The 27,794-nt window shown below is 38.4% G+C and overlaps 2 protein-coding genes across 2 annotated transcripts; both read left to right on the forward strand.

Annotated features, from left to right (window-relative positions):
• The first annotated feature begins 4,204 nt into the window (after window positions 1-4,204).
• LOC144421968 (ATP-dependent DNA helicase Pif1-like) lies at window positions 4,205-6,363 on the forward strand. The gene is made up of 2 exons (XM_078111606.1): window positions 4,205-5,776; window positions 6,289-6,363. The coding sequence occupies exons 1-2, from the start codon at window positions 4,205-4,207 to the stop codon at window positions 6,361-6,363; spliced, it is 1,647 nt and encodes a 548-aa protein (XP_077967732.1).
• Window positions 6,364-12,077: 5,714 nt separating this feature from the next.
• LOC144421969 (uncharacterized) lies at window positions 12,078-19,576 on the forward strand. The gene is made up of 4 exons (XM_078111608.1): window positions 12,078-13,735; window positions 14,855-18,970; window positions 19,289-19,457; window positions 19,502-19,576. Exons 1-4 carry the CDS (start codon window positions 12,078-12,080, stop codon window positions 19,574-19,576), a joined length of 6,018 nt encoding a protein of 2,005 aa, XP_077967734.1.
• The last annotated feature ends 8,218 nt before the right edge of the window (window positions 19,577-27,794 follow it).

The raw sequence follows: 27,794 nt of genomic DNA on the forward strand, positions 1-27,794 counted from the left end.
CAAAATATCGAAGAAAATCCATGCGTCTTTTCAAATATTTTGCGCGATGAATACGCGGAAGATGGGGTTGAGAAATATATCAAACAGTCCAAGATGTTTGATGACGGCACGTGGGCAACAGAAGTGGAAATATTTTCTGCTTGTGACTTACTGGCATTAGACATATACACGTATTTTGAAAACAGGTGGCTGAAGTATTCCAGAGCGCTACTGAATCGCAATTACGTTACGCATTCAAGGGGATCGATATATTTAAATAACAAAGGTGGAAATCATTATGAAATTGTTACGGACGTCAAGAGTTGGCAGAATGATGATGATGAGGGGGATCCGGCCATGGTTACTCAGCACGAAGTTACGAGAAATACCGAATGGTATGAGGTGGGACACATAGAAAAGCAAACAACATCACGTATGAGTGAAGCCGATATGCGCTATGAATTATGTGAAGAATATCGAGAGAATGTGAAAAAAAGTAGCAGGCGAAGGTATAAAACCGATCAAAACTACAACAAAAAATTAAATTTGAGAAGCTCAGCAAAATATAAATATAATGAAAGCCACAGAGAAGCATTAAAGACAAGAAGCGTAAAGAAATACGAAACTGACGTACAACACAGAGAAAAGGTAATAGCTAGCAATATTCAGAAGTACCATCTCGATGACAAATACAGGAAGCAAGTAAAAACCAGAAGTGCTGAGCAGTACAAACTTGACGAAAAACACAGGAAGCAAGTAAAAACTAGAAGTGCTGAGCAGTACAAACTTGACGAAAAACACAGGGAGCAAATGAAAGCCAGAAGTGTCAAGAAATACAAACATGACGAACAACACAGGGAGAGAATGAAAACTAGAAGCGTGAAGCAGTACAAACTTGACGAAAAACACAGGAAACAAGTAAAAACCAGAAGTGCTGAGCAGTACAAACTTGACAGAAAACACAGGAAGCAAGTAAAAACCAGAAGTGCTGAGCAATACAAACTTGACGAAAAACACAGGGAGCAAATGAAAGCCAGAAGTATCAAGAAGTACAAACATGACGAAAAACACAGGGAGCAAATGAAAGCCAGAAGTGTCAAGAAGTACAAACATGACGAAAAACACATGGAGCAAATGAAAGCCAGAAGTGTCAAGAAGTACAAACATGACGAAAAACACAGGGAGCAAATGAAAGCCAGAAGTGTCAAGAATTACAAACATGACGAAAAACACAGGGAGCAAATGAAAGCCAGAAGTGTCAAGAAGTACAAACATGACGAAAAACACAGGGAGCAAATGAAAGCCAGAAGTGTCCAGAATTACAAACATGACGAAAAACACAGGGAGAGAATGAAAACTAGAAGCGTGAAGAAATACGATCTTGACGAACTACACAGGCAGGAAGTTAAAACCAGGAGTGCCAATATGTACAGATTTGATGCAAAACATAACCAACGTGTCAGAAACGTAGCTCAAAAGAAATACTGGTGCAGTAAACGCGATATGTCAGCTAAAAATTCTATTGAAAAATTCAGAAAGTCGATAAAATGTGGACCAGATTGCGTATGCTGCATATGCATTCGATCGTTTTTCCGTAAAAGCGTTATCGTATACAAAAGAAATAAGTATAAATGCGGGAACATCAGTACAAAATATAAGCACAAATGTAACACTTTTTGCACGAAGCCCTGTGGATTTGTTAACGCAAGAAATATTTGGATATGTCATACTTGTAGCAGCAAACTCAAGAGTGGTAAAATTCCTGTCAAAGCGTGGGACAACAACATGCTTGTAGAGGAAGTTCCGCCCGAGTTAGCGAGACTAAACTCAATTGAGCGCCATCTAATCTCGCTACATATTCCTTTCATGAAAATAAGTCAGTTGCCCAAAACTCGCCAATACGGAATTCATGGTCCAGTGATATGTGTACCTTCCAATGTCCAAAAAACGGTTACCGTCCTACCACGGGTGAGAGTGGATGACCAAATGTTGACAATTAAACTAAAAAGAAAACTTTCATACAGAGGTTACTATGATTACCAAGTTGCAGATAAAGGTAACCTAAGGGACGCCATCATGTGGTTAAAAGAGAATAATGATTTTTACACTGATGTAACGTTTAACGAAATCTGGAATCCTGACATAAACCTACGTGAAGAGGAGGAAGATGAAGAACTGTTGGAGGCACCTTCCGAAGATGTTATTATATCAGATGCCACTCTTGACACTTGCTTGCAACCTGTAGATATTGCTCAAGAAGTTTTAGACCAAATTTCCGAAGACGTTCTGGAACCGCCCAATTTCAATATTGATGGATGACAAAAATGAAGCCAAAGCTTTTCCAACACTCTTTCCCTCAGGCCGTGGGACCTTTGGCGCATTTCGGGACAAACAAATTACTTTATCGAAATATATTAATTGTCGTTTGATGAGTGCTGATGATCGATTTTCCAAAAACGTAGATTACATATTCTTCTCACAGTATAGGAGTGAACTCAATCAAATTTTATCAAACATTCCAATTGCATTGCGCAAAGGAACTGATTCTTCAATTCGAAAAATGACTATTAAGGATATAACAGATGGAAAATATATTCGGTCACTATTAACATCAGATGAGGCATACAAATTTTTAAGACCTGTCAGAGGGGCACCAGCATTCTGGCAGGCCGCGCAGAAAGACCTATTGGCAATGGTCCGCCAGCTTGGATTGCCGACTTGGTTTTGCTCTTTTTCGTCCGCGGAAATGAGATGGCCGGAAGTTTTTGACTGTTTGCTTCGTCAAAGGGGTGATAAGCGTTTGTCATCAGAAATCGATTGGTTGGAAAAATGTCAAATTCTACGCGAAAACTGTGTGATGACTGCCAGACTTTTTCAAAATCGGTTTCAGAGTTTCTTGAGAAATATTATACTTTCTTCATGTAAACCTCTTGGAGAAGTGGAAGATTATTTCTTCAGGGTAGAGTTCCAACAACGCGGATCCCCTCACATTCACTGCCTCTTGTGGGTGAAAGATTCCCCGAAATACGGGGTCAACAGCAACGCGGAGGTTGAAGCATATATAGATAGGCACGTAACTTGTCAGATTCCACAAGAGCATGAAGACAAAGAACTCTTTGAAATAGTTAATAGTGTACAACAGCATAGTAAATCCCACACCAAATCGTGCCGGAAGAAAGGCACTGTGTGTAGATATGGTTTTCCCAGGCCACCTTCTTCCAGGACGTTTATAGCTCAGTGTGACCAAGGTATTGCTGCAGATGATTCGGCCATTGCCAAGGCCAAGGATATATTAAAAAAAATAATGTCACACATCTTCAATGAAAAATGGCAATGTGCTGAGGATGCAAATTTAGCGAAACTTCTTGAAGAGTTGAACATAACTCAGGACGATATCGAAATGTCGTGCAGGATTATCCCAAAGAAGGTCTCGGTGATATTACAAAGAGAATGTAGTAGCATATGGACTAATCCATATAACCCTACATTGCTGCGGGCCTGGAACGCTAATTTAGATGTGCAATTTGTAACGGATGCATATGCATGTGTAGTTTATATTATATCCTTTATTTCTAAGGGAGAGAGAGAAATGAGCTTTCTAATGGAAGGATGCGTTAACGAATGCTTGAACCAAGGCCATCATTCTTCAAGGGACGTTATGAAAAAGATTGGGATGTTGTATTTGAGAAACAGGGAAGTGAGTGCACAGGAGTCGGCATTCAGAGCTTGCAATATGCCTTTAAAAGGATGTTCACGAAACGTAGTGTTTTTACCAACTGGGGGTGATTCTGTAAAAATAAGCTTGCCATTGTCAGTGCTGAAAAATAAGTTGAAAGCAAGTGGCGGCGAGCTCAACCCGTCTGATATGTGGATGACAAGTATGATAGAAAAATATAGGGCAAGGCCAAGACAACAGGAAATTGACGAAATATGCTATGGTGAGTTTTTTTCAAGATATCGCGTATTGTCACAAACACAGGCAAAAGGAAATAAAAAAGCTCTGGAACTGGAAAAAGGATTAGGTCATGTACAAAAGAGAGAAACAACTCAACCCGCGATAATTTGATACCCCCGTTTTCGTAAAGAAAAAAATAGTGAAAAATATTATCGAAGTATATTGGAACTTTTTTTCCCACACCGAACCGACGAAGATCTGAAGCCGCTTTATTACAAAAATTATACAGAATTTTACAAATTTGGCAAGTGCTCGGTTCATGGTCGAAGCATGAATGTAAAAGAGCTCGTGACAGAAAATATGCGGAAGTTTGAAAATATACGCGAAGAACTTTCGGAAGCCGGAAATATGTTAGCTGATGAACAGCTTTCACAAGATGAGTGGGCTGATCTAATAACAGAGCTCCAACAGCGTACTCGTGACGAGGGTAGAGACAGCAACGTAATAAACACTGTTGAAGACGAGCAGGAACGTGATGATATACCTGATCTCCATCAGACGACAAGCGAGATCACATTCGTAAAAAATGTTTTTATTAGTAAAGAGGAAGCCTTGCCAATCCTAAGATCTCTCAACGAAATGCAAACTGAGGTTTTTTACGCGATTCGACAATGGTGTGTGAAAAAAGCAAATGGAAAAAATCCAGATCCATTTCATCTTTTTATATCTGGCGGAGCTGGAACCGGGAAATCACATTTAGTGAAAGCAATTTATTACGAGACATCCAAGGTGCTCGCCAACAGAGCAGAAGACATTTCTCAAATCCGAGTATTACTGACCGCTTCCACTGGCGTTGCAGCATACAATATCAAAGCCACAACAATACACAGTACATTTAGCATCCCAGTACAAGCGACAATTCCATACAGACCACTTGCAGAAGAAAAACTCAACACCTTGAAATGCAGGTATGAAAATTTGGAATTATTGATCATTGATGAGATATCAATGGTCGATTACAAATTATTATCATATATTCACGGAAGATTACGCCAAATAAAAAGCGCAAGCGATGAGTTTCCATTTGGCAAAGTAAGCATAATTGCAGTAGGGGATTTCTATCAACTTCCTCCGGTTAAAGCATCCCCGTTGTTCAAGCCAAATCCGTTTGGCGATCTATGGAATGGTTATTTTAAGCTAGTAGAGCTTAACGAAATTATGAGGCAAAAGGGCGATAAAAAATTTGCAGAAATGCTTAATCGTATACGCACAAAGAAAAAAGGCGAGATAATGAACGCATGTGATATTTCGATGCTCTCTCAGCGTGAAACTGGTGAAACAAAATCAGATATCATCCACATTTACCCAACAAACGCTCAAGTGAATGAATTCAACTTGAAACGTCTTCTTTCTCTTGATAAGGAAATAGTAGAAATAGCTGCTGATGTTTTAACTCCCTCGTCAGAAAATCGCTCATCCAGTTGTCGGACATATATACCAATGGGTCAATTGCAAAAGACTTTGAAATTTTCTGTTGAGGCTAGGGTGATGTTGCTACGCAACATTGATGCAACCGATGGACTTGTTAACGGTGTAATTGGTACCATTGTGAGCATTCACCGCGCAGAAGGTACAATTGAAGTAGATGTCATCCATGTCCGATTTGACAACCATCGTGTTGGCGCCACATTGAGAATGAGATCAAAATGCAGATATGAGGACGGCGTTCCTATCACAAAAGTCGAAGATTCATTTTCAGACCGCGGCAGTTACGAACAGTTTCCCCTTAAACTGTCGTGGGGATGTACTATTCATAAAATGCAAGGTGTTACAGTGGACGCAGCTCTCGTTGACTTCAAAAAAGCCTTTAGAGCTGGTCAAATGTATGTCGCGCTCAGTAGGGTGAGATGTGTTCAGAATCTCATCATAGAAAATTTCAGGGAAAGCGCTATATATTGCGACGAAGGAATTGAAAGTGCCATGTCAAATATGTCTCGATTTTTACCTGAAAAATGCAAAATATTTGATAAGATCGATATTATATTGAAAATAAGTTTGATAAATATTCAAGGATTACGTGCACATTGGGAAGACTTGATGAGTGATTCCCGGTTTACAGAATGCGACGTTATTTGCTTGACTGAAACGCACGGAATCTGCTCACTTCAATCTTCTGTTTTTAATATCGTAATTCGAAACAGAAGTGAATGCTACGATAAAAACGATGATTTTTTCGGACAATTTAAAACAAAAAAGCAAGGGGGAGTTGGATTTTTGCTTCGAAGCGAATTGAAAGTGAGAGTGATGGACATTGAAGTTCTTAACCTGGAATTTTTATGCCTTCTGCTCGTCGAAAAAGATACCGTATTAGTGAGTATTTACAGGCCGCCATCTTATCCTTTGTCGAAATTTAGCAATGCGTTAAAGATTTTGTTAAAAGACCTTGCAAATCTGGATATGGACTGTCTCATAATGGGCGATTTCAATGAAGATCTGTTGGCTGACAATAAATGTATCGAGCAGATGTTCAGCATTGCTGGCTTTACTCAGGTTGTTCACTCCTACACCACAGACGGCTGTACTCTTTTGGATCACGTGTACATAAAAATGAAAACATGTAAAGTAACTGTAGAATCATTGCCGACGTATTATAGCTACCATAATGGTATTCGAATAGCTTTGAGTTTCGTCCCAGTCCCCGTTTCACCCTAAATACATTCAAAATACGCAAGTTTGTGAAGAGAAACGTACAAAATACACACGTAGTGAATAGTTGATATTCTTTGGAAAAAATTTACAAAGGTAGACCCTATGAATTCACATTCCAAGTTAGAGATACTCATATACCATGTTTCGACAGCATGACTCCTCGTGACATGTTTTGATGCAGCAAGAAACTATTTTAACGAGAAATAGGACAAAATGACTCATGCACGATTTAGTCACGTGACCGGAAGTGCAGCCCCAACAGGCGAACACAAGTAGTGGTGGACCAACTGATCTCAAATACCAAGTTTGAGTTCTGTTTTTGACTGTTTTATATGAGGAACATGTCCATCAATATTTGTTATAAATTCAAACCCAAAACCGTTTATCAATTTTGAGAAACCACAAAAAAAAAACGCTCACTGGAGCGTGAAATCGTGGTCTCATGCATAAAATTTGCATTTTGTTGTTAGTTGAGTACCTCTACACATTTGAGGTGAATTTCAAGTTTGTAGGACCAATTTGAAAAAAAAAATAATAAAAATATTAATAAATAACGTAAAATATGAAATGAAAAAATCACTCATGCATGACTTAGTCATGTGACCGGGAGTGCTACCCCAAAAGGCTAACATAAGTTGTGGGTATCAACCGACCTCAAATACCAAGTTTGAGTTCTTAATATTCAATAGTAATTGAGATATGCGAAAAAAACTGAAAATTATGCTATGTGCACTGGAGCGTGAAGCCGTGATCAGTCATGCATAAAATTTGCAATTTATGACGGGGGACTTATTATCTGCATGTGGTGTAAATTTCAAGTCTCTAAGTAGTGTCGTTCTCGAGAAGAAGATGAAAATGTAAAATCCTATATTGCTCACTGGAGCGTATCGCCGAGGTCACTCATGCGTATCCTTGACATATCATATCCGGAACATGTCCAATAATCATTGTTATGAATTTCAACCCAATAGCATGTATCAATTTTGAGAAATCGCAAAAAAACTGAAGACGCGTTTTGCTCACTGAAGCGTGAAAGCGTGGTCAGTCATGCATGAAATTTGCAATTTATGACGGGGGACTTATTATCTGCATGTGATGTAAATTTCAAGTCTCTGAGTGGTGTCGTTCTCGAGAAGAAGATAAAAATGTAAAATCCTATATTGCTCACTGGAGCGTATCGCCGAGGTCACTCATGCGTATCCTTGACATATCGTATCCGGAACATGTCCATTAATCATTGTTATGAATTTCAACCCAATAGCATGTATCAATTTTGAGAAATCGCAAAAAAACCGAAGACGCGTTTTGCTCACTGGAGCGTGAAAGCGTGGTCAGTCATGCATAAAATTTGCATTTTATTGCTAGCTGAGAACTTCTGCACATTTGAGGTGAATTTCAAGTCTGTAGGACCAATTTGAAAAAAAAATAATAAAAATAAATAATAACTAGAGCTGCGTGCAGCTTTAACAGGCTTCCCGCGTAAAAAAACTGAAGACGCGTTTTGTTCACTGGAGCGTGAAAGCATGGTCAGTCATGCATAAAATTTGCAAATTATGATGGGGGACTTATTATCTGCATGTGATGTAAATTTCAAGTCTCTAAGTAGTGTCGTTCTCGAGAAGAAGATGAAAGTGTAAAATCCTATATTGCTCACTGGAGAGTATCGCCGAGGTCACTCATGCGTATCCTTGACTTATCGTATTCGGAACATGTCCATTGATCATTGGTATGAATTTCAACCCAATAGCATGTATAAATTTTGAGAAATCGCAAAAAAACTGAAAACGCGTTTTGCTCACTGGAGCGTGAAAGCGTGGTCAGTCATGCATAAAATTTGCAATTTATGATGGGGGACTTATTATCTGCATGTGATGTAAATTTCAAGTCTCTAAGTAGTGTCGTTCTCGAGAAGAAGATGAAAATGTAAAATCCTATATTGCTCACTGGAGCGTATCGCCGAGGTCACCCATGCGTATCCTTAACATATCGTATCCGGAACATGTCCATTAATCATTGTTATGAATTTCAACCCAATAGCATGTATCAATTTTGAGAAATCGCAAAAAAACTGAAAACGCGTTTTGCTCACTGGAGCGTGAAAGCGTGGTCAGTCATGCATAAAATTTGCATTTTATTGCTAGCTGAGAACTTCTGCACATTTGAGGTGAATTTCAAGTTTGTAGGACCAATTTGAAAAAAAAATAATAAAAATAAATAATAATAATAATAATAATAATAAATAATAATAATAAAACACAGGAATACAATAGGTTTCCTGCTGACAAGCAGCGGGAAGCCTAATAAATAAATAATAATAATAATAATAATAATAATAAAACACAGGAATACAATAGGTTCCCTACTGACAAGCAGCGGGAAGCCTAATAATAAATAACTGGAGCTGTGTGCAGCTTTAACAGGCTTCCCGCGTAAAAAAAACTGAAGACGCGTTTTGCTCACTGGAGCGTGAAAGCGTGGTCAGTCATGCATAAAATTTGCAATTTATGATGGGGGACTTATTATCTGCATGTGATGTAAATTTCAAGTCTCTAAGTAGTGTCGTTCTCGAGAAGAAGATGAAAATGTGAAATCCTATATTGCTCACTGGAGCGTATCGCCGAGGTCACTCATGCGTATCATTGACATATCGCATCCGGAACATGTCCATTAATCATTGTTATGAATTTCAACCCAATAGCATGTATCAATTTTGAGAAATCGCAAAAAACTGAAGACGCGTTTTGCTCACTGGAGCGTGAAAGCGTGGTCAGTCATGCATAAAATTTGCAATTTATGATGGGGGACTTATTATCTGCATGTGATTTAAATTTCAAGTCTCTAAGTAGTGTCGTTCTCGAGAAGAAGATGAAAATGTAAAATCCTATATTGCTCACTGGAGCGTATCGCCGAGGTCACTCATGCGTATCCTTGACATATTGTATCCGGAACATGCCCATTAATCATTGTTATGAATTTCAACCCAATACCATGTATCAATTTTGAGGAATCGCAAAAAAACTGAATACGCGTTTTGCTCACTGGAGCGTGAAAGCGTGGTCAGTCATGCATAAAATTTGCATTTTTTTGCTAGCTGAGAACTTCTGCACATTTGAGGTGAATTTCAAGTTTGTAGGACCAATTTGAAAAAAAAATAATAATAATAATAAATAATAATAAATAACTAGAGCTGCGTGCAGCTTTAACAGGCTTCCCGCGTAAACAAAAATGAAGACGCGTTTTGCTCACTGGACGGTGAAAGCGTGGTCAGTCATGCATAAAATTTGCAATTTATGATGGGGGACTTATTATCTGCATGTGATGTAAATTTCAAGTCTCTGAGTAGTGTCGTTCTCGAGAAGAAGATGAAAATGTAAAATCCTATATTGCTCACTGGAGCGTATCGCCGAGGTCACTCATGCGTATACTTGACATGTCGTATCCGGAACATGTCCATTAATAATTGTTATGAATTTCAACCAAATAGCATGTATCAATTTTGAGAAATCGCAAAAAAACTGAATACGCGTTTTGCTCACTGGAGCGTGGAAGCGTGGTCTGTCATGCATAAAATTTGCAATTTATGATGGGGGACTTATTATCTGCATGTGATGTAAATTTCAAGTCCTTAAGTAGTGTCGTTCTCTAGAAGAAGATGAAAATGTAAAATCCTATATTGCTCACTGGAGCGTATCGCCGAGGTCACTCATGCGTATCCTTGACATATCGTATCCGGAACATGTCCATCAATCTTTGTTATGAATTTCAACCCAATAGCATGTATCAATTTTGAGAAATCGCGAAAAAACTGAAAACGCGTTTTGCTCACTGGCGCGTGAAAGCCTGGTCAGTCATGCATAAAATTTGCATTTTATTGCTAGCTGAGAACTTCTGTACATTTGAGGTGAATTTCAAGTTTGTAGGACCAATTTGAAAAAAAAACTAGAGCTGCGTGCAGCTTTAACAGGCTTCCCGCGTAAAAAAAAACTGAAGACGCGTTTTGCTCACTGGAGCGTGAAAACGTGGTCAGTCATGCATAAAATTTGCAAATTATGATGGGGGACTTATTATCTGCATGTGATGTAAATTTCAAGTCTCTAAGTAGTGTCGTTCTCGAGAAGAAGATGAAAGTGTAAAATCCTATATTGCTCACTGGAGCGTATCGCCGAGGTCACTCATGCGTATCCTTGACATATCGTATCCGGAACATGTCCATTAATCATTGTTATGAATTTCAACCCAATAGCATGTATCAATTTTGAGAAATCGCACAAAAAACTGAAGAATCGTTTTGCTCACTGGAGCGTGAAAGCGTGGTCAGTCATGCATAAAATTTGCAATTTATGATGGGGGACTCATTTTCTGAATGTGATATAAATTTCAAGTCTCTAAGGAGTGTCGTTCTCGAGAAGAAGATGAAAATGTAAAATCCTATATTGCTCACTGGAGCGTATTGCCGAGGTCACTCATGCGTATCCTTGACATATTGTATCCGGAACATGTCCAATAATCATTGTTTTGAATTTCAACCCAATACCATGTATCAATTCTGAGAAATTGCAAAAAAACTGAAAACGCATTTTGCTCACTGGAGCGTGAAAGCGTGGTCAGTCATGCATAAAATTTGCATTTTATTGCTAGCTGAGAACTTCTGCACATTTGAGGTGAATTTAAAGTTTGTAGGACCAATTTGAAAAAAAAATAATAATAATAATAATAATAATAATAATAAATAATAATAATAAAACACAGGAATACAATAGGTTCCCTGCTGACAAGCAGCGGGAAGCCTAATAATAAAAATAAATTATAATAATAAATAATAACTAGAGCTGCGTGCAGCTTTAACAGGCTTCCCGCGTAATGCAGCCATGTAATAGAATGAGTCGCAGCTAGATGAACACTGAAGTAAAGTGTTAACTTTTTCTCTGTAACTCTTCTGGGTTCGTAAATTGACGCGTATTTGACGGGAAACATATCAGAGACTACGCGGACAACATTCGCCGTGAATTCATTTTTGACTCAGCAACTTGCGCTAATCGATCGTGTTCATAACTGCCTACCTCCTAACAAAATAAAAATAATGTAATAAAAAGTCAACACAATACCGAGAATGAAGTTTTATTATTTTCTTCGGGGATGACAGAAGCAAAAGCGTAAATATCTTTTTGACTATCGTTCAGACGGCGAAAATGTAAACCACAGCAGGAACAATTTCATATTAAAAAAGCATCTAATTTCATTTTCAAGCATGTTATTAATTCACGTAGTGATTACTCTCCGCAATAAAACGCGGAACTCATAGTAACATTCAGCTAACAACGCAGTAAGCGAGAGAAGCAAACACGCGAGGAAAAAACGCATCGCGATAAGCGCTCTCTTTGAGAAGACGATCGACGAAAGGATAATAATTCATTCCATTGCAGAAATCGTTGTTGACAGCACTTTCTGGAATTAGTTGCTAACTAATACGGTATAACTATTATTGTGCGTAGAAATGCCACGAAAAAGATACTGGAAAAAGGCGCGTAAACGCCTTGCTCGTAAGGTAGTTACTGGCGAATTCAGCCAGTCTGATGCTAGATTTAACTTCTCCAGCCGCGGACGACAATGCATTGCAAACTGCCTGATTGCGCTTATTAAGCACGCCAATACTCGTGCAACTTTATGGCGTTCAAATGATTTGGATGAAATTCTCGTAGAAGGCGACAAACTATATCGTGGGGTCCAAGACTTTTTGGGTTATATTGACAACTATCTCATGGTCACAGAGTTGCCCTCAACTTATGAGTTGAATGACGTACTGCACGAAATAAAGTACCAGAGCCCATTAACTGGTGCTGTTGGTTCGTCAGAAGCTCCGTCCGAACATATGGTTGGCATAATGTCGCTTGCAGATGCTCTTGCAGAGACGTTTAGTAGCAGCGTATGTGCTCTCTTTACGCTGAACAGCAACACATTGGGAATAATCAAGGACGAATCGACGTACTTTGTTTTTGATCCTCATTCTCGTAATAGAGATGGTATGGTGTGCTATAATGGCACGTCAATTACGCTTGAATTTGGGTGTTTAGATGACGTTCATTGTCACCTTCAAATACTACACCGAAATATCTCGCCCTCGGAGGATTTTGCTTGTCAGTTTGAAATGGTCGCCGTCGAAATCACCCAGGTTGTTGCTAGAAATGACACAGATGTGGTACAAGAAGTTAAAAGTACTCAACACGAGATGCTTTTTTCTAGACTAAACTATGCCACAAGATTTGACATTTGTAAAAAACTGGGATTGAAAATCGAATTGTTAATAGATGAAAATCCAATCAACGAACGACTGAACGAACCTGCAAAAGTTGTTTCAGTCAAGGCAGACGGAAATTGCTTTTTCAATGCGTTATCTCATGAGCTGTCCGGAACTGAACACAATAACGCACAACTTAGGCAAGCAATTGCGCAAAATATCGAAGAAAATCCATGCGTCTTTTCAAATATTTTGCGCGATGAATACGCGGAAGATGGGGTTGAGAATTATATCAAACAGTCCAAGATGTTTGATGACGGCACGTGGGCAACAGAAGTGGAAATATTTTCTGCTTGTGACTTACTGGCATTAGACATATACACGTATTTTGAAAACACGTGGCTGAAGTATTCCAGAGCGTTACTGAATCGCAATTACGTTACGCATTCAAGGGGATCGATATATTTAAATAACAAAGGTGGGAATCATTATGAAATTGTTACGGACGTCAAGAGTTGGCAGAATGGCGATGATGAGGGGGATCCGGCCATGGTTACTCAGCACGAAGTTACGAGAAATACCGAATGGTATGAGGTGGGGCACACAGAAAAGCAAACAACATCAAGTATGAGTGAAGCCGATATGCGCTATGAATTATGTGAAGAATATCGAGAGAATGTGAAAAAAAGTAGCAGGCGAAGGTATAAAACCGATCAAAACTACAACAAAAAATCAAATTTGAGAAGCTCAGCAAAATATAAATATAATGCAAGCCACAGAGAAGCATTAAAGACAAGAAGCGTAAAGAAATACGAAACTGACGTACAACACAGAGAAAAGGTAATAGCTAGCAATATTCAGAAGTACCATCTCGATGACAAATACAGGAAGCAAGTAAAAACCAGAAGTGCTGAGCAGTACAAACTTGACGAAAAACACAGGGAGCAAATGAAAGCCAGAAGTGTCAAGAAATACAAACATGACGAAAAACACAGGGAGAGAATGAAAACTAGAAGCGTGAAGCAGTACAAACTTGACGAAAAACACAGGGAGCAAATGAAAGCCAGAAGTGTCAAGAAATACAAACATGACGAAAAACACAGGGAGAGAATGAAAACTAGAAGCGTGAAGCAGTACAAACTTGACGAAAAACACAGGGAGCAAATAAAAGCCAGAAGTGTCAAGAAATACAAACATGACGAAAAACACAGGGAGAGAATGAAAACTAGAAGCGTGAAGCAGTACAAACTTGACGAAAAACACAGGGAGCAAATGAAAGCCAGAAGTGTCAAGAAATACAAACATGACGAAAAAAACAGGGAAAGAATAAAAACTCGAAGCGTGAAGCAGTACAAACTTGACGAAAAACACAGGGAGCAAATGAAAGCCAGAAGTTTCAAGAAATACAAACATGACGAAAAACACAGGGAGCAAATGAAAGCCAGAAGTGTCAAGAAGTACAAACTTGACGAAAAACACAGGGAGCAAATAAAAGCCAGAAGTGTCAAGAAATACAAACATGACGAAAAACACAGGGAGAGAATGAAAACTAGAAGCGTGAAGCAGTACAAACTTGACGAAAAACACAGGAAGCAAGTAAAAACCAGAAGTGCTGAGCAATACAAACTTGACGAAAAACACAGGGAGCAAATGAAAGCCAGAAGTGTCAAGAAGTACAAACATGACGAAAAACACAGGGAGAGAATGAAAACTAGAAGCGTGAAGAAATACGATCTTGACGAACTACACAGGCAGGAAGTTAAAACCAAGAGTGCCAATATGTACAGATTTGATGCAAAACATAACCAACGTGTCAGAAACGTAGCTCAAGAGAAATACTGGTGCAGTAAACGCGATATGTCAGCTAAAAATTCTATTGAAAAATTCAGAAAGTCGATAAAATGTGGACCAGATTGCGTATGCTGCATATGCATTCGATTGTTTTTCCGTAAAAGCGTTATCGTATACAAAAGAAATAAGTATAAATGCGGGAACATCAGTACAAAATATAAGCACAAATGTAACACTTTTTGCAGGAAGCCCTGTGGATTTGTTAACGCAAGAAATATTTGGATATGTCATACTTGTAGCAGCAAACTCAAGAGTGGTAAAGTTCCTGTCAAAGCGTGGGACAACAACATGCTTGTAGAGGAAGTTCCGCCCGAGTTAGCGAGACTAAACTCAATTGAGCGCCATCTAATCTCGCTACATATTCCTTTCATGAAAATAAGTCAGTTACCCAAAACTCGCCAATACGGAATTCATGGTCCAGTGATATGTGTACCTTCCAATGTCCAAAAAACGGTTACCGTCCTACCACGGGTGAGAGTGGATGATCAAATGTTGACAATTAAACTAAAAAGAAAACTTTCATACAAGGGTTACTATGATTACCAAGTTGCAGATAAAGGTAACCTAAGGGACGCCATCATGTGGTTAAAAGAGAATAATGATTTTTACACTGATGTAACGTTTAACGAAATCTGGAATCCTGACATAAACCTACGTGAAGAGGAGGAAGATGAAGAACTGTTGGAGGCACCTTCCGAAGATGTTATTATATCAGATGCCACTCTTGACATTTGCTTGCAACCTGTAGATATTGCTCAAGAAGTTTTAGACCAAATTTCCGAATACGTTCTGTGCATTGCTCCCGCTGAAGGGAACCGCCCAATTTCAATATTGATGGATGACAAAAATGAAGCCAAAGCTTTTCCAACACTCTTTCCCTCAGGCCGTGGGACCTTTGGCGCATTTCGGGACGAACAAATTACTTTATCGAGATATATTAATTGTCGTTTGATGAGTGCTGATGATCGATTTTCGAAAAATGTAGATTACATATTCTTCTCACAGTATAGGAGTGAACTCAATCAAATTTTATCAAACATTTCAATTGCATTGCGCAAAGGAACTGATTCTTCAATTCGAAAAATGACTATTAAGGATATAACAGATGGAAAATATATTCGGTCACTATTAACATCAGATGAGGCATACAAATTTTTAAGACCTGTCAGAGGGACACCAGCATTCTGGCAGGCCGCGCAGAAAGACCTATTGGCAATGGTCCGCCAGCTTGGATTGCCGACTTGGTTTTGCTCTTTTTCGTCCGCGGAAATGAGATGGCCGGAAGTTTTTGACTGTTTGCTTCGTCAAAGGGGTGATAAGCGTTTGTCATCAGAAATCGATTGGTTGGAAAAATGTCAAATTCTACGCGAAAACTGTGTGATGACTGCCAGACTTTTTCAAAATCGGTTTCAGAGTTTCTTGAGAAATATTATACTTTCTTCATGTAAACCTCTTGGAGAAGTGGTAGATTATTTCTTTAGGGTAGAGTTCCAACAACGCGGATCCCCTCACATTCACTGCCTCTTGTGGGTGAAAGATTCCCCGAAATACGGGGTCAACAGCAACGCGGAGGTTGAAGCATATATAGATAGGCACGTAACTTGTCAGATTCCACAAGAGCATGAAGACAAAGAACTCTTTGACATAGTTAATAGTGTACAGCAGCATAGTAAATCCCACACCAAATCATGCCGGAAGAAAGGCACTGTGTGTAGATATGGTTTTCCCAGGCCACCTTCTTCCAGGACGTTTATAGCTCAGTGTGACCAAGGTATTGCTGCAGATGATTCGGCCATTGCCAAGGCCAAGGATATATTAAAAAAAATAATGTCACACATCTTCAATGAAAATTGGCAATGTGCTGAGGATGCAAATTTAGCGAAACTGCTTGAAGAGTTGAACATAACTCAGGACGGTATCGAAATGTCGTGCAGGATGATCACAAAGAAGGTTTCGGTGATATTACAAAGAGAATGTAGTAGCATATGGACTAATCCATATAACCCTACATTGCTGCGGGCCTGGAACGCTAATTTGGATGTGCAATTTGTAACGGATGCATATGCATGTGTAGTTTATATTCTATCCTATATTTCTAAGGGAGAGAGAGAAATGAGCTTTCTAATGGAAGGATGCGTTAACGAATGCTTAAACCAAGGCCATCATTCTGCAAGGGACGTTATGAAAAAGATTGGGATGTTGTATTTGAGAAACAGGGAAGTGAGTGCACAGGAGTCGGCATTCAGAGCTTGCAATATGCCTTTAAAAGGATGTTCACGAAACGTAGTGTTTTTACCAACTGGGGGTGATTCTGTAAAAATAAGCTTGCCATTGTCAGTGCTAAAAAATAAGTTGAAAGCAAGTGGCGGCGAGCTCAACCCGTCTGATATGTGGATGACAAGTATGATAGAAAAATATAGGGCAAGGCCAAGACAACAGGAAATAGACGAAATATGCTATGGTGAGTTTTTTTCAAGATATCGCGTATTGTCACAAACACAGGCAAAAGGAAATAAAAAAGCTCTGAAACTGGAAAAAGGATTAGGTCATGTACAAAAGAGAGAAACAACTCAACCCGCAATAGTTCGATACCCCCGTTTTCGTAAAGAAAAAAATAGTGAAAAATATTATCGAAGTATATTGGAACTTTTTTTCCCACACCGAACCGACGAAGATCTGAAGCCGCTTTCTTACAAAAATTATACAGAATTTTACAAATTTGGCAAGTGCTCGGTTCATGGTCGAAGCATGAATGTAAAAGAGCTCGTGACAGAAAATATGCGGAAGTTTGAAAATATACGCGAAGAACTTTCGGAAGCCGGAAATATGTTAGCTGATGAACAGCTTTCACAAGATGAGTGGGCTGATCTAATAACAGAGCTCCAACAGCGTACTCGTGACGAGGGTAGAGACAGCAACGTAATACACACTGTTGAAGACGAGCAGGAATGTGATGATATACCTGATCTCCATCAGACGACAAGCGAGATCACATTCGTAAAAAATGTTTTTATTAGTAAAGAGGAAGCCTTGCCAATCCTAAGATCTCTCAACGAAATGCAAACTGAGGTTTTTTACGCGATTCGACAATGGTGTGTAAAAAAAGCAAATGGAAAAAATCCAGATCCATTTCATCTTTTTATATCTGGCGGAGCTGGAACCGGGAAATCACATTTAGTGAAAGCAATTTATTACGAGACATCCAAGGTGCTCGCCAACAGAGCAGAAGACATTTCTCAAATCCGAGTATTACTGACGGCTTCCACTGGCGTTGCAGCATACAATATCAAAGCCACAACAATACACAGTACATTTAGCATCCCAGTACAAGCGACAATTCCATACAGACCACTTGCAGAAGAAAAAATCAACACCTTGAAATGCAGGTATGAAAATTTGGAATTATTGATCATTGATGAGATATCAATGGTCGATTACAAATTATTATCATATATTCACGGAAGATTACGCCAAATAAAAAGCGCAAGCGATGAGTTTCCATTTGGCAAAGTAAGCATAATTGCAGTAGGGGATTTCTATCAACTTCCTCCGGTTAAGGCATCCCCGTTGTTCAAGCCAAATTCGTTGGGCGATCTATGGAATGGTTATTTTAAGCTAGTAGAGCTTAACGAAATTATGAGGCAAAAGGGCGGTAAAAAATTTGCAGAAATGCTTAATCGTATACGCACAAAGAAAAAAGGCGAGATAATGAACGCATGTGATATTTCGATGCTCTCTCAGCGTGAAACTGGTGAAACAAAATCAGATATCATCCACATTTACCCAACAAACGCTCAAGTGAATGAATTCAACTTGAAACGTCTTCTTTCTCTTGATAAGGAAATAGTAGAAATAGCTGCTGATGTTTTAACTCCCACGTCAGAAAATCGCTCATCCAGTTGTCGGACATATATACCAATGGGTCAATTGCAAAAGACTTTGAAATTTTCTGTTGAGGCTAGGGCGATGTTGCTACGCAACATTGATGCAACCGATGGACTTGTTAACGGTGTAATTGGTACCATTGTGAGCATTCACCGCGCAGAAGGTACAATTGAAGTAGATGTCATCCATGTCCGATTTGACGACCATCGTGTTGGCGCCGCATTGAGAATGAGATCAAAATGCAGATATGAGGACGGCGTTCCTATCACAAAAGTCGAAGATTCATTTTCAGGCCGCGGCAGTTACAAACAGTTTCCCCTTAAACTGTCGTGGGGATGCACTATTCATAAAATGCAAGGTGTTACAGTGGACGCAGCTCTCGTTGACTTCAAAAAAGCCTTTAGAGCTGGTCAAATGTATGTCGCGCTCAGTAGGGTGAGATGTGTTCAGAATCTCATCATAGAAAATTTCAAGGAAAGCGCTATATATTGCGACGAAGGAATTGAAAGTGCCATGTCAAATATGTCTCGATTATTACCTGAAAAATGCAAAATATTTGATAATATCGATATTATATTGAAAATATGTTTGATAAATATTCAAGGATTACGTGCACATTGGGAAGACTTGATGAGTGATTCCCGGTTTACAGAATGCGACGTTATTTGCTTGACTGAAACGCACGGAATCTGCTCACTTCAATCTTCTGTTTTTAATATCGTAATTCGAAACAGAAGTGAATGCTATGATAAAAACGATGATTTTTTCCGACAATTTAAAACAAAAAAGCAAGGGGGAGTTGGATTTTTGCTTCGAAGCGAATTGAAAGTGAGGGTGATGGACATTGAAGTTCTTAACCTGGAATTTTTATGCCTTCTGCTCGTCGAAAAAGATACCGTATTAGTGAGTATTTACAGGCCGCCATCTTATTCTTTTTCAAAATTTAGCAATGCGTTAAAGATTTTGTTAAAAGAACTTGCAAATCTGGATATGGACTGTCTCATAATGGGCGATTTCAATGAAGATCTGTTGGCTGACAATAAATGTATCGAGCAGATGTTCAGCATTGCTGGCTTTACTCAGGTTGTTCACTCTTACACCACAGACGGGTGTACTCTTTTGGATCACGTGTACATAAAAATAAAAACATGTAAAGTAACTGTAGAATCATTACCGACGTATTATAGCTACCATAATGGTATTCGAATAGCTTTGAGTTTCGTTCCAGTCCCCGTTTCACCCTAAATACATTCAAAATACGCAAGTTGTGATCAATCTATTTTTGTGAAGAGAAACGTACAAAATACACACGTAGTGAATAGTTGATATTCTTTGGAAGAAATCGTGGTCTCATGCATAAAATTTGCATTTTGTTGTTAGTTGTGGACCTCTACACATTTGAGGTGAATTTCAAGTTTGTAGGACCAATTTGGAAAAAAAAAAAATATTAATAAATAACGTAAAATATGAAAAAATCACTCATGCATGACTTAGTCATGTGACCGGGAGTGCTACCCCAAAACGATAACATAAGTTGTGGTGTATCAACCGACCTCAAATACCAAGTTTGAGTTCTTAATATTCAACAGTAATTGAGAAATGCAAAAAAAACTGAAAATTATGCTATGTGCACTGGAGCGTGAAGCCGTGATCAGTCATGCATTAAATCTGCAATTTATGATGGAGGTCCGAATATCTGCATGTGATGTAAATTTCAAGTCTCTAAGTAGTGTCATTCTCGAGAAGAAGATGAAAATGTAAAATCCTATATTGCTCACTGGAGCGTATCGCTGAGGTCACTCATGCGTATCCTTGACATATTGTATCCGAAAAATGTCTATTAATCATTGCTATGAATTTCAACCCGATAGCATGTATCAATTTTGAGAAATCGCAAAAAAACTGAAAACGCGTTTTGCTCACTGGAGCGTGAAAGCGTGGTCAGTCATGCATAAAATTTGCATTTTATTGCTAGCTGAGAACTTCTGCACATTTGAGGTGAACTTCAAGTTTGTAGGACCAATTTGAAAAAAAAATAATAAAAATAAATAATAATAATGATAATAATAAATAATAATAATAAAACACAGGAATACAATAGGTTCCCTGCTGACAAGCAGCGGGAAGCCTAATAATAATAAAACACAGGAATACAATAGGTTCCCTGCTGACAAGCAGCGGGAAGCCCAATATTAATAAAAACCAAGGAATACAATAGGTTCCCTGCAGCGGGAAGCCTAATAATAATAATAAAACACAGGAATACAATAGGTTCCCTGCTGACAAGCAGCGGGAAGCCTAATAAATAATAACTAGAGCTGCGTGCAGCTTTAACAGGCTTCCCGCGTAAAAAAAACTGAAGACGCGTTTTGCTCACTGGAGCGTGAAAGCGTGGTCAGTCATGCATAAAATTTGCAGTTTATGATGGGGAATTCATTATCTGCATGTGATGTAAATTTCAAGTCTCGAAGTAGTGTCGTTCTCGAGAAGAAGATGAAAATGTAAAATCCTATACCGCTCACTGGAGCGTATCGCCGAGGTCACTCATGCGTATCCTTGACATATCGTATCCGGAACATGTCCATTAATCATTGTTATGAATTTCAACCCAATAGCATGTATCAATTTTGTGAAATCGCAAAAAAACTGAAGACGCGTTTTGCTCACTGGAGCGTGAAAGCGTGGTCAGTCATGCATAAAATTTGCATTTTATTGCTAGCTGAGAACTTCTGCACATTTGAGGTGAATTTCAAGTTTGTAGGACCAATTTGAAAAAAAAATAATAAAAATAAATAATAACTAGAGCTGCGTGCAGCTTTAACAGGCTTCCCGCGTAAAAAAAGCTGAAAAGGCGTTTTGCTCACTGGAGCGTGAAAGCGTGGTCAGTCATGCATAAAATTTGCAGTTTCTGATGGGGGATTCATTATCTGCATGTGATGTAAATTTCAAGTCTCGAAGTAGTGTCGTTCTCGAGAAGAAGATGAAAATGTAAAATCCTATACCGCTCACTGGAGCGTATCGCCGAGGTCTCTCATGCGTATCCTCGACATATTGTATCCGAAACATGTCCATTAATCATTGTTATGAATTTCAACCCAATACCATATATCAATTTTGAGAAATCGCAAAAAAACTGAAGACGCGTTTTGCTCACTGGAGCGTGAAAGCGTGGTCAGTCATGCATAAAATTTGCAATTTATGATGGGGGACTCATTATCTGCAGGTGATGTAAATTTCAAGTCTCTGAGTAATGTCGTTCTGGAGAAGAAGATGAAAATGTAAAATCCTATATTGCTCACTGGAGCGTATCGCCGAGGTCACTCATGCGTATCCTTGACATATCGTATCCGGAACATGTCCATTAATCATTGTTATGAATTGCAACCCAATACCATGTATCAATTTTGAGAAATCGCAAAAAAAACCGAAAACGCGTTTTGCCCACTGGAGCGTGAAAGTGTGGTCAGTCATGCATAAAATTTGCATTTTATTGTTAGTTGAGAACTTCTGCACATTTGAGGTGAATTTCAAGTTTGTAGGACCAATTTGGAAAAAAAACTAGAGCTGCGTGCAGCTTTAACAGGCTTCCCGCGTAAAAAAAAACTGAAGACGCGTTTTGCTCACTGGAGCGTGAAAGCGTTGTCAGTCATGCATAAAATTTGCAATTTATGATGGGGGACTTATTATCTGCATGTGATGTAAATTTCAAGTCTCTAAGTAGTGTCGTTCTCGAGAAGAAGATGAAAATGTGAAATCCTATATTGCTCACTGGAGCGTATCGCCGAGGTCACTCATGCGTATCATTGACATATCGCATCCGGAACATGTCCATTAATCATTGTTATGAATTTCAACCCAATAGCATGTATCAATTTTGAGAAATCGCAAAAAACTGAAGACGCGTTTTGCTCACTGGAGCGTGAAAGCGTGGTCAGTCATGCATAAAATTTGCAATTTATGATGGGGTACTTATTATCTGCATGTGATTTAAATTTCAAGTCTCTAAGTAGTGTCGTTCTCGAGAAAAAGATGAAAATGTAAAATCCTATATTGCTCACTGGAGCGTATCGCCGAAGTCACTCATGCGTATCCTTGATATGTCGTATCCGGAACTTGTCCATTAATCATTGTTATGAATTTCAACCCAATAGCATGTATCAATTTTGAGAAATCGCAAAAAAACTGAAAACGCGTTTTGTTCACTGGAGCGTGAAAGCGTGGTCAGTCATGCATAAAATTTGCAATTTATGATGGGGGACTTATTATCTGCGTGTGATGTAAATTTCAAGTCTCTAAATAATGTCGTTCTGGAGAAGAAGATGAAAATGTAAAATCCTATATTGCTTACTGGAGCGTATCGCCGAGGTCACTCATGCGTATCCTTGACATATCGTATCCGGAACATGTCCATTAATCATTGTTATGAATTGCAACCCAATACCATGTATCAATTTTGAGAAATCGCAAAAAACTGAAAACGCGTTTTGCTCACTGGAGCGTGAAAGTGTGGTCAGTCATGCATAAAATTTGCATTTTATTGTTAGTTGAGAACTTCTGCACATTTGAGGTGAATTTCAAGTTTGTAGGACCAATTTGAAAAAAAAAACTAGAGCTGCGTGCAGCTTTAACAGGCTTCCCGCGTAAAAAAAACTGAAGAGGTGTTTTGCTCACTGGAGCGTGAAAGCGTGGTCAGTCATGCATAAAATTTGCAATTTATGATGGGGGACTTATTATCTGCATGTGATGTAAATTTCAAGTCTCTAAGTAGTGTCGTTCTCGAGAAGAAGATGAAAATGTGAAATCCTATATTGCTCACTGGAGCGTATCGCCGAGGTCACTCATGCGTATCATTGACATATCGCATCCGGAACATGTCCATTAATCATTGTTATGAATTTCAACCCAATAGCATGTATCAATTTTGAAAAATCGCAAAAAACTGAAGAAGCGTTTTGCTCACTGGAGCGTGAAAGCGTGGTCAGTCATGCATAAAATTTGCAACTTATGATGGGGGACTTATTATCTGCATGTGATTTAAATTTCAAGTCTCTAAGTAGTGTCGTTCTCGAGAAGAAGATGAAAATGTAAAATCCTATATTGCTCACTGGAGCGTATCGCCGAAGTCACTCATGCGTATCCTTGACATATCGTATCCGGAACATTTCCATTAATCATTGTTATGAATTTCAACCCAATAGCATGTATCAATTTTGAGAAATCGCAAAAAAACCGAAGACGCGTTTTGCTCACTGGAGCGTGAAAGCGTGGTCAGTCATGCATAAAATTTGCATTTTATTGCTAGCTGAGAACTTCTGCACATTTGAGTTAAATTTCAAGTTTGTAGGACCAATTTGAAAGAAAAATGATAAAAATAAATAATAATAAATAAATAATAATAAATAAATAATAATAAATAAATAATAATAATAATAAAACACAGGAATACAATAGGTTCCCTGCTGACAAGCAGCGGGAAGCCTAATAATAATAATAATAATAAAACACAGGAATACAATAGGTTCCCTGCTGACAAGCAGCGGGAAGCCTAACTAGAGCTGCGTGCAGCTTTAACAGGCTTCCCGCGTAAAAAAAACTGAAGACGCGTTTTGCTCACTGGAGCGTGAAAGCGTGGTCAGTCATGCATAAAATTTGCAATTTATGATGGGGGACTTATTATCTGCATGTGATGTAAATTTCAAGTCTCTAAGTAGTGTCGTTCTCGAGAAGAAGATGAAAATGTAAAATCCTATATTGCTCACTGGAGCGTATCGCCGAAGTCACTCATGCGTATCCTTGACATATCGTATCCGGAACATTTCCATTAATCATTGTTATGAATTTCAACCCAATAGCATGTATCAATTTTGAGAAATCGCAAAAAAACCGAAGACGCGTTTTGCTCACTGGAGCGTGAAAGCGTGGTCAGTCATGCATAAAATTTGCATTTTATTGCTAGCTGAGAACTTCTGCACATTTGAGTTAAATTTCAAGTTTGTAGGACCAATTTGAAAGAAAAATAATAAAAATAAATAATAATAAATAAATAATAATAAATAAATAATAATAAATAAATAATAATAATAATAAAACACAGGAATACAATAGGTTCCCTGCTGACAAGCAGCGGGAAGCCTAATAATAATAATAATAATAAAACACAGGAATACAATAGGTTCCCTGCTGACAAGCAGCGGGAAGCCTAACTAGAGCTGCGTGCAGCTTTAACAGGCTTCCCGCGTAAAAAAAACTGAAGACGCGTTTTGCTCACTGGAGCGTGAAAGCGTGGTCAGTCATGCATAAAATTTGCAATTTATGATGGGGGACTTATTATCTGCATGTGATGTAAATTTCAAGTCTCTAAGTAGTGTCGTTCTCGAGAAGAAGATGAAAATGTAAAATCCTATATTGCTCACTGGAGCGTATCGCCGAGGTCACTCATGCGTATCCTTGACATATTGTATCCGGAACATGTCCATTAATCATTGTTATGAATTTCAACCCAATACCATGTATCAATATTGAGAAATCGCAAAAAATATGAAGACGCGTTTTGCTCACTGGAGCGTGAAAACTTGGTCAGTCAGGCATAAAATTTGCAATTTATGATGTGGGACTTACTATCTGCATGTGATGTAAATTTCAAGTCTCTAAATAGTGTCGTTCTCGAGAAGAAGATGAAAATGTAAAATCCTATATTGCTCACTGGAGCGTATCGCCCAGGTCATTCATGCGTATCCTTGACATATAGTATCCGGAACATGTCCATTAATCATTGTTATGAATTTCAACCCAATACCATGTATCAATATTGAGAAATCGCAAAAAAACTGAAGACGCGTTTTGCTCACTTGAGCGTGAAAGCGTGGTCAGTCATGCATAAAATTTGCATTTTATTGCTAGCTGAGAACTTCTGCACATGTGAGGTGAATTTCAAGTTTGTAGGACCAATTTGAAAAAAAAATAATAAAAATAAATAATAATAATAATAATAACTAGAGCTGCGTGCAGCTTTAACAGGCTTCCCGCGTAAAAAAAACTGAAGACGGGTTTTGCTCACTGGAGCGTGAAAGCGTGGTCAGTCATGCATAAAATTTGCAATTCATGATGGGGGACTTATTATCTGCATGTGATGTAAATTTCAAATCGTTAAGTAGTGTCGTTCTCCAGAAGAAGATGAAAATGTAAAATCCTATATTGCTCACTGGAGCGTATCGCCGAGGTCACTCATGCGTATCCTTGACATATTGTATCCGGAACATGTTCATTAATCATTGTTATGAATTTCAACCCAATACCATGTATCAATTTTGAGAAATCGCAAAAAAACTGAATACGCGTTTTGCTCATTGGAGCGTGAAAGCGTGGTCAGTCATGCATAAAATTTGCATTTTATTGCTAGCTGAGAACTTCTGCACATTTGAGGTGAATTTCAAGTTTGTAGGACCAATTTGAAAAAAAAATAATAATAATAATAAATAACTAGAGCTGCGTGCAGCTTTAACAGGCTTCCCGCGTAAAAAAAACTGAAGACGCGTTTTGCTCACTGGAGCGTGAAAGCGTGGTCAGTCATGCATAAAATTTGCAATTTATGATGGGGGACTTATTATCTGCATGTGATTTAAATTTCAAGTCTCTAAGTAGTGTCGTTCTCGAGAAGAAGATGAAAATGTAAAATCCTATATTGCTCACTGGAGCGTATCGCCGAAGTCACTCATGCGTATCCTTGACATATCGTATCCGGAACATTTCCATTAATCATTGTTATGAATTTCAACCCAATAGCATGTATCAATTTTGAGAAATCGCAAAAAAACCGAAGACGCGTTTTGCTCACTGGAGCGTGAAAACGTGGTCAGTCATGCATAAAATTTGCATTTTATTGCTAGCTGAGAACTTCTGCACATTTGAGTTGAATTTCAAGTTTGTAGGACCAATTTGAAAAAAAAATAATAAAAATAAATAATAATAATAATAAATAAATAATAATAAATAAATAATAATAAATAAATAATAATCATAATAAAACACAGGAATACAATAGGTTCATTGCTGACAAGCAGCGGGAAGCCTAATAATAATAAATAAATAATAATAAAACACAGGAATACAATAGGTTCCCTGCTGACAAGCAGCGGTAAGCCTAATTACATTTTAATGTCAACTATTTTTACCAGCTATTTAAAGGAAGTATCGTAAAGTTGAGGTGAAATTGCGTGGATGGTTCAACTATGCTTCCATTTTATTGTGTCCGTTTGCTCGAATAGCTAATTAATAAAAACGATTGGCTGATTTGATTCGACCTAGGCGTAAGATCTAGTGGTAACGCTGCATTGCGCAATAAACTACTATTATTATTTGTCTCCGTCATTATTATCATTGAAAAATGGCTTTTCTTTTCGAATACTGGACCAATTGCTCTGAAATTCTCAATGGTTGAAGATTGATTTTTTTTTCAGAAGGCTATTACTTTCATTTTTTCCTAAATTTTCTATGAATCTTATGAGATCTAATATTTCATCAAAAATTTCGCTGTATTCCTTTTTTATTATGGGAACCCCGTTTTTGATCCGCCAAGCGTGACTGTTGAATCTGGAAAATCTTGCAACTCGAAAACTGGAAGTTTTTTTGAGATTACCGTTACTGGTAATGCTGAAGTTGAGATAAAACAGGTAGGATCAAATGTCAGAATGCCTGGTAGCGGTAGTGAAAATAATTTCATTCACCATATTATCATTAGAAAATCGCTTCTCTCTTCGAATACTGGACCAATTGCTTTGGAATTTTCAGTGGTTAAAGTTTGATATTTTCCCCAAAAGGCTATTACTATTATTCGATCGTAAATTTTCCATGAATTCTATAAGATCTGATATTTCATTTCTGTTCTAAAATTTACTCATGGGAACACTGTTTTGAAACTTTTTTTCAAGCGGTTGCGTGATCAATCCTGCAGCTACTGTAAGCTACTGCTAGGTTACCGTACCGTACCACAGTGAAATTGACTTATTCCTTTTTGTAGGTTTTCTAGCAAATCTAGCCTACCGTATTTGTTAATTTTGATAAGAGCAAATTGAATTGAGATTTTATATGCCAAAGAGGAACCTTTTCACGATCGAATAGCAGGCCTGCAGCAACAGGTGCTGGTAGGTACCGGTACCGCATATGACAAAAATAACCGTTCAGCACGGTGACGGTTTGTACTTAGGCTTCCCGCTGCTTGTCAGCAGGGAACCTATTGTATTA

This window comes from Styela clava, chromosome 4 (assembly GCF_964204865.1).
Source record: "Styela clava chromosome 4, kaStyClav1.hap1.2, whole genome shotgun sequence".
Taxonomy (NCBI): domain Eukaryota; kingdom Metazoa; phylum Chordata; class Ascidiacea; order Stolidobranchia; family Styelidae; genus Styela; species Styela clava.

Coding starts and splice junctions, on each gene's coding strand:
- LOC144421968 (XM_078111606.1), top strand. CDS start 4,205: ATGAATGTAAAAGAGCTCGTGACAGAAAATATGCGGAAGTTTGAAAAT. Junction 5,777..6,288: donor TGTATGTCGCGCTCAGTAGG/GTGAGATGTGTT, acceptor GTCGAAATTTAG/CAATGCGTTAAAGATTTTGT.
- LOC144421969 (XM_078111608.1), top strand. CDS start 12,078: ATGCCACGAAAAAGATACTGGAAAAAGGCGCGTAAACGCCTTGCTCGT. Junction 13,736..14,854: donor AAAACCAGAAGTGCTGAGCA/GTACAAACTTGA, acceptor CACTTTTTGCAG/GAAGCCCTGTGGATTTGTTA. Junction 19,458..19,501: donor TCGAAAAAGATACCGTATTA/GTGAGTATTTAC, acceptor TTCAAAATTTAG/CAATGCGTTAAAGATTTTGT.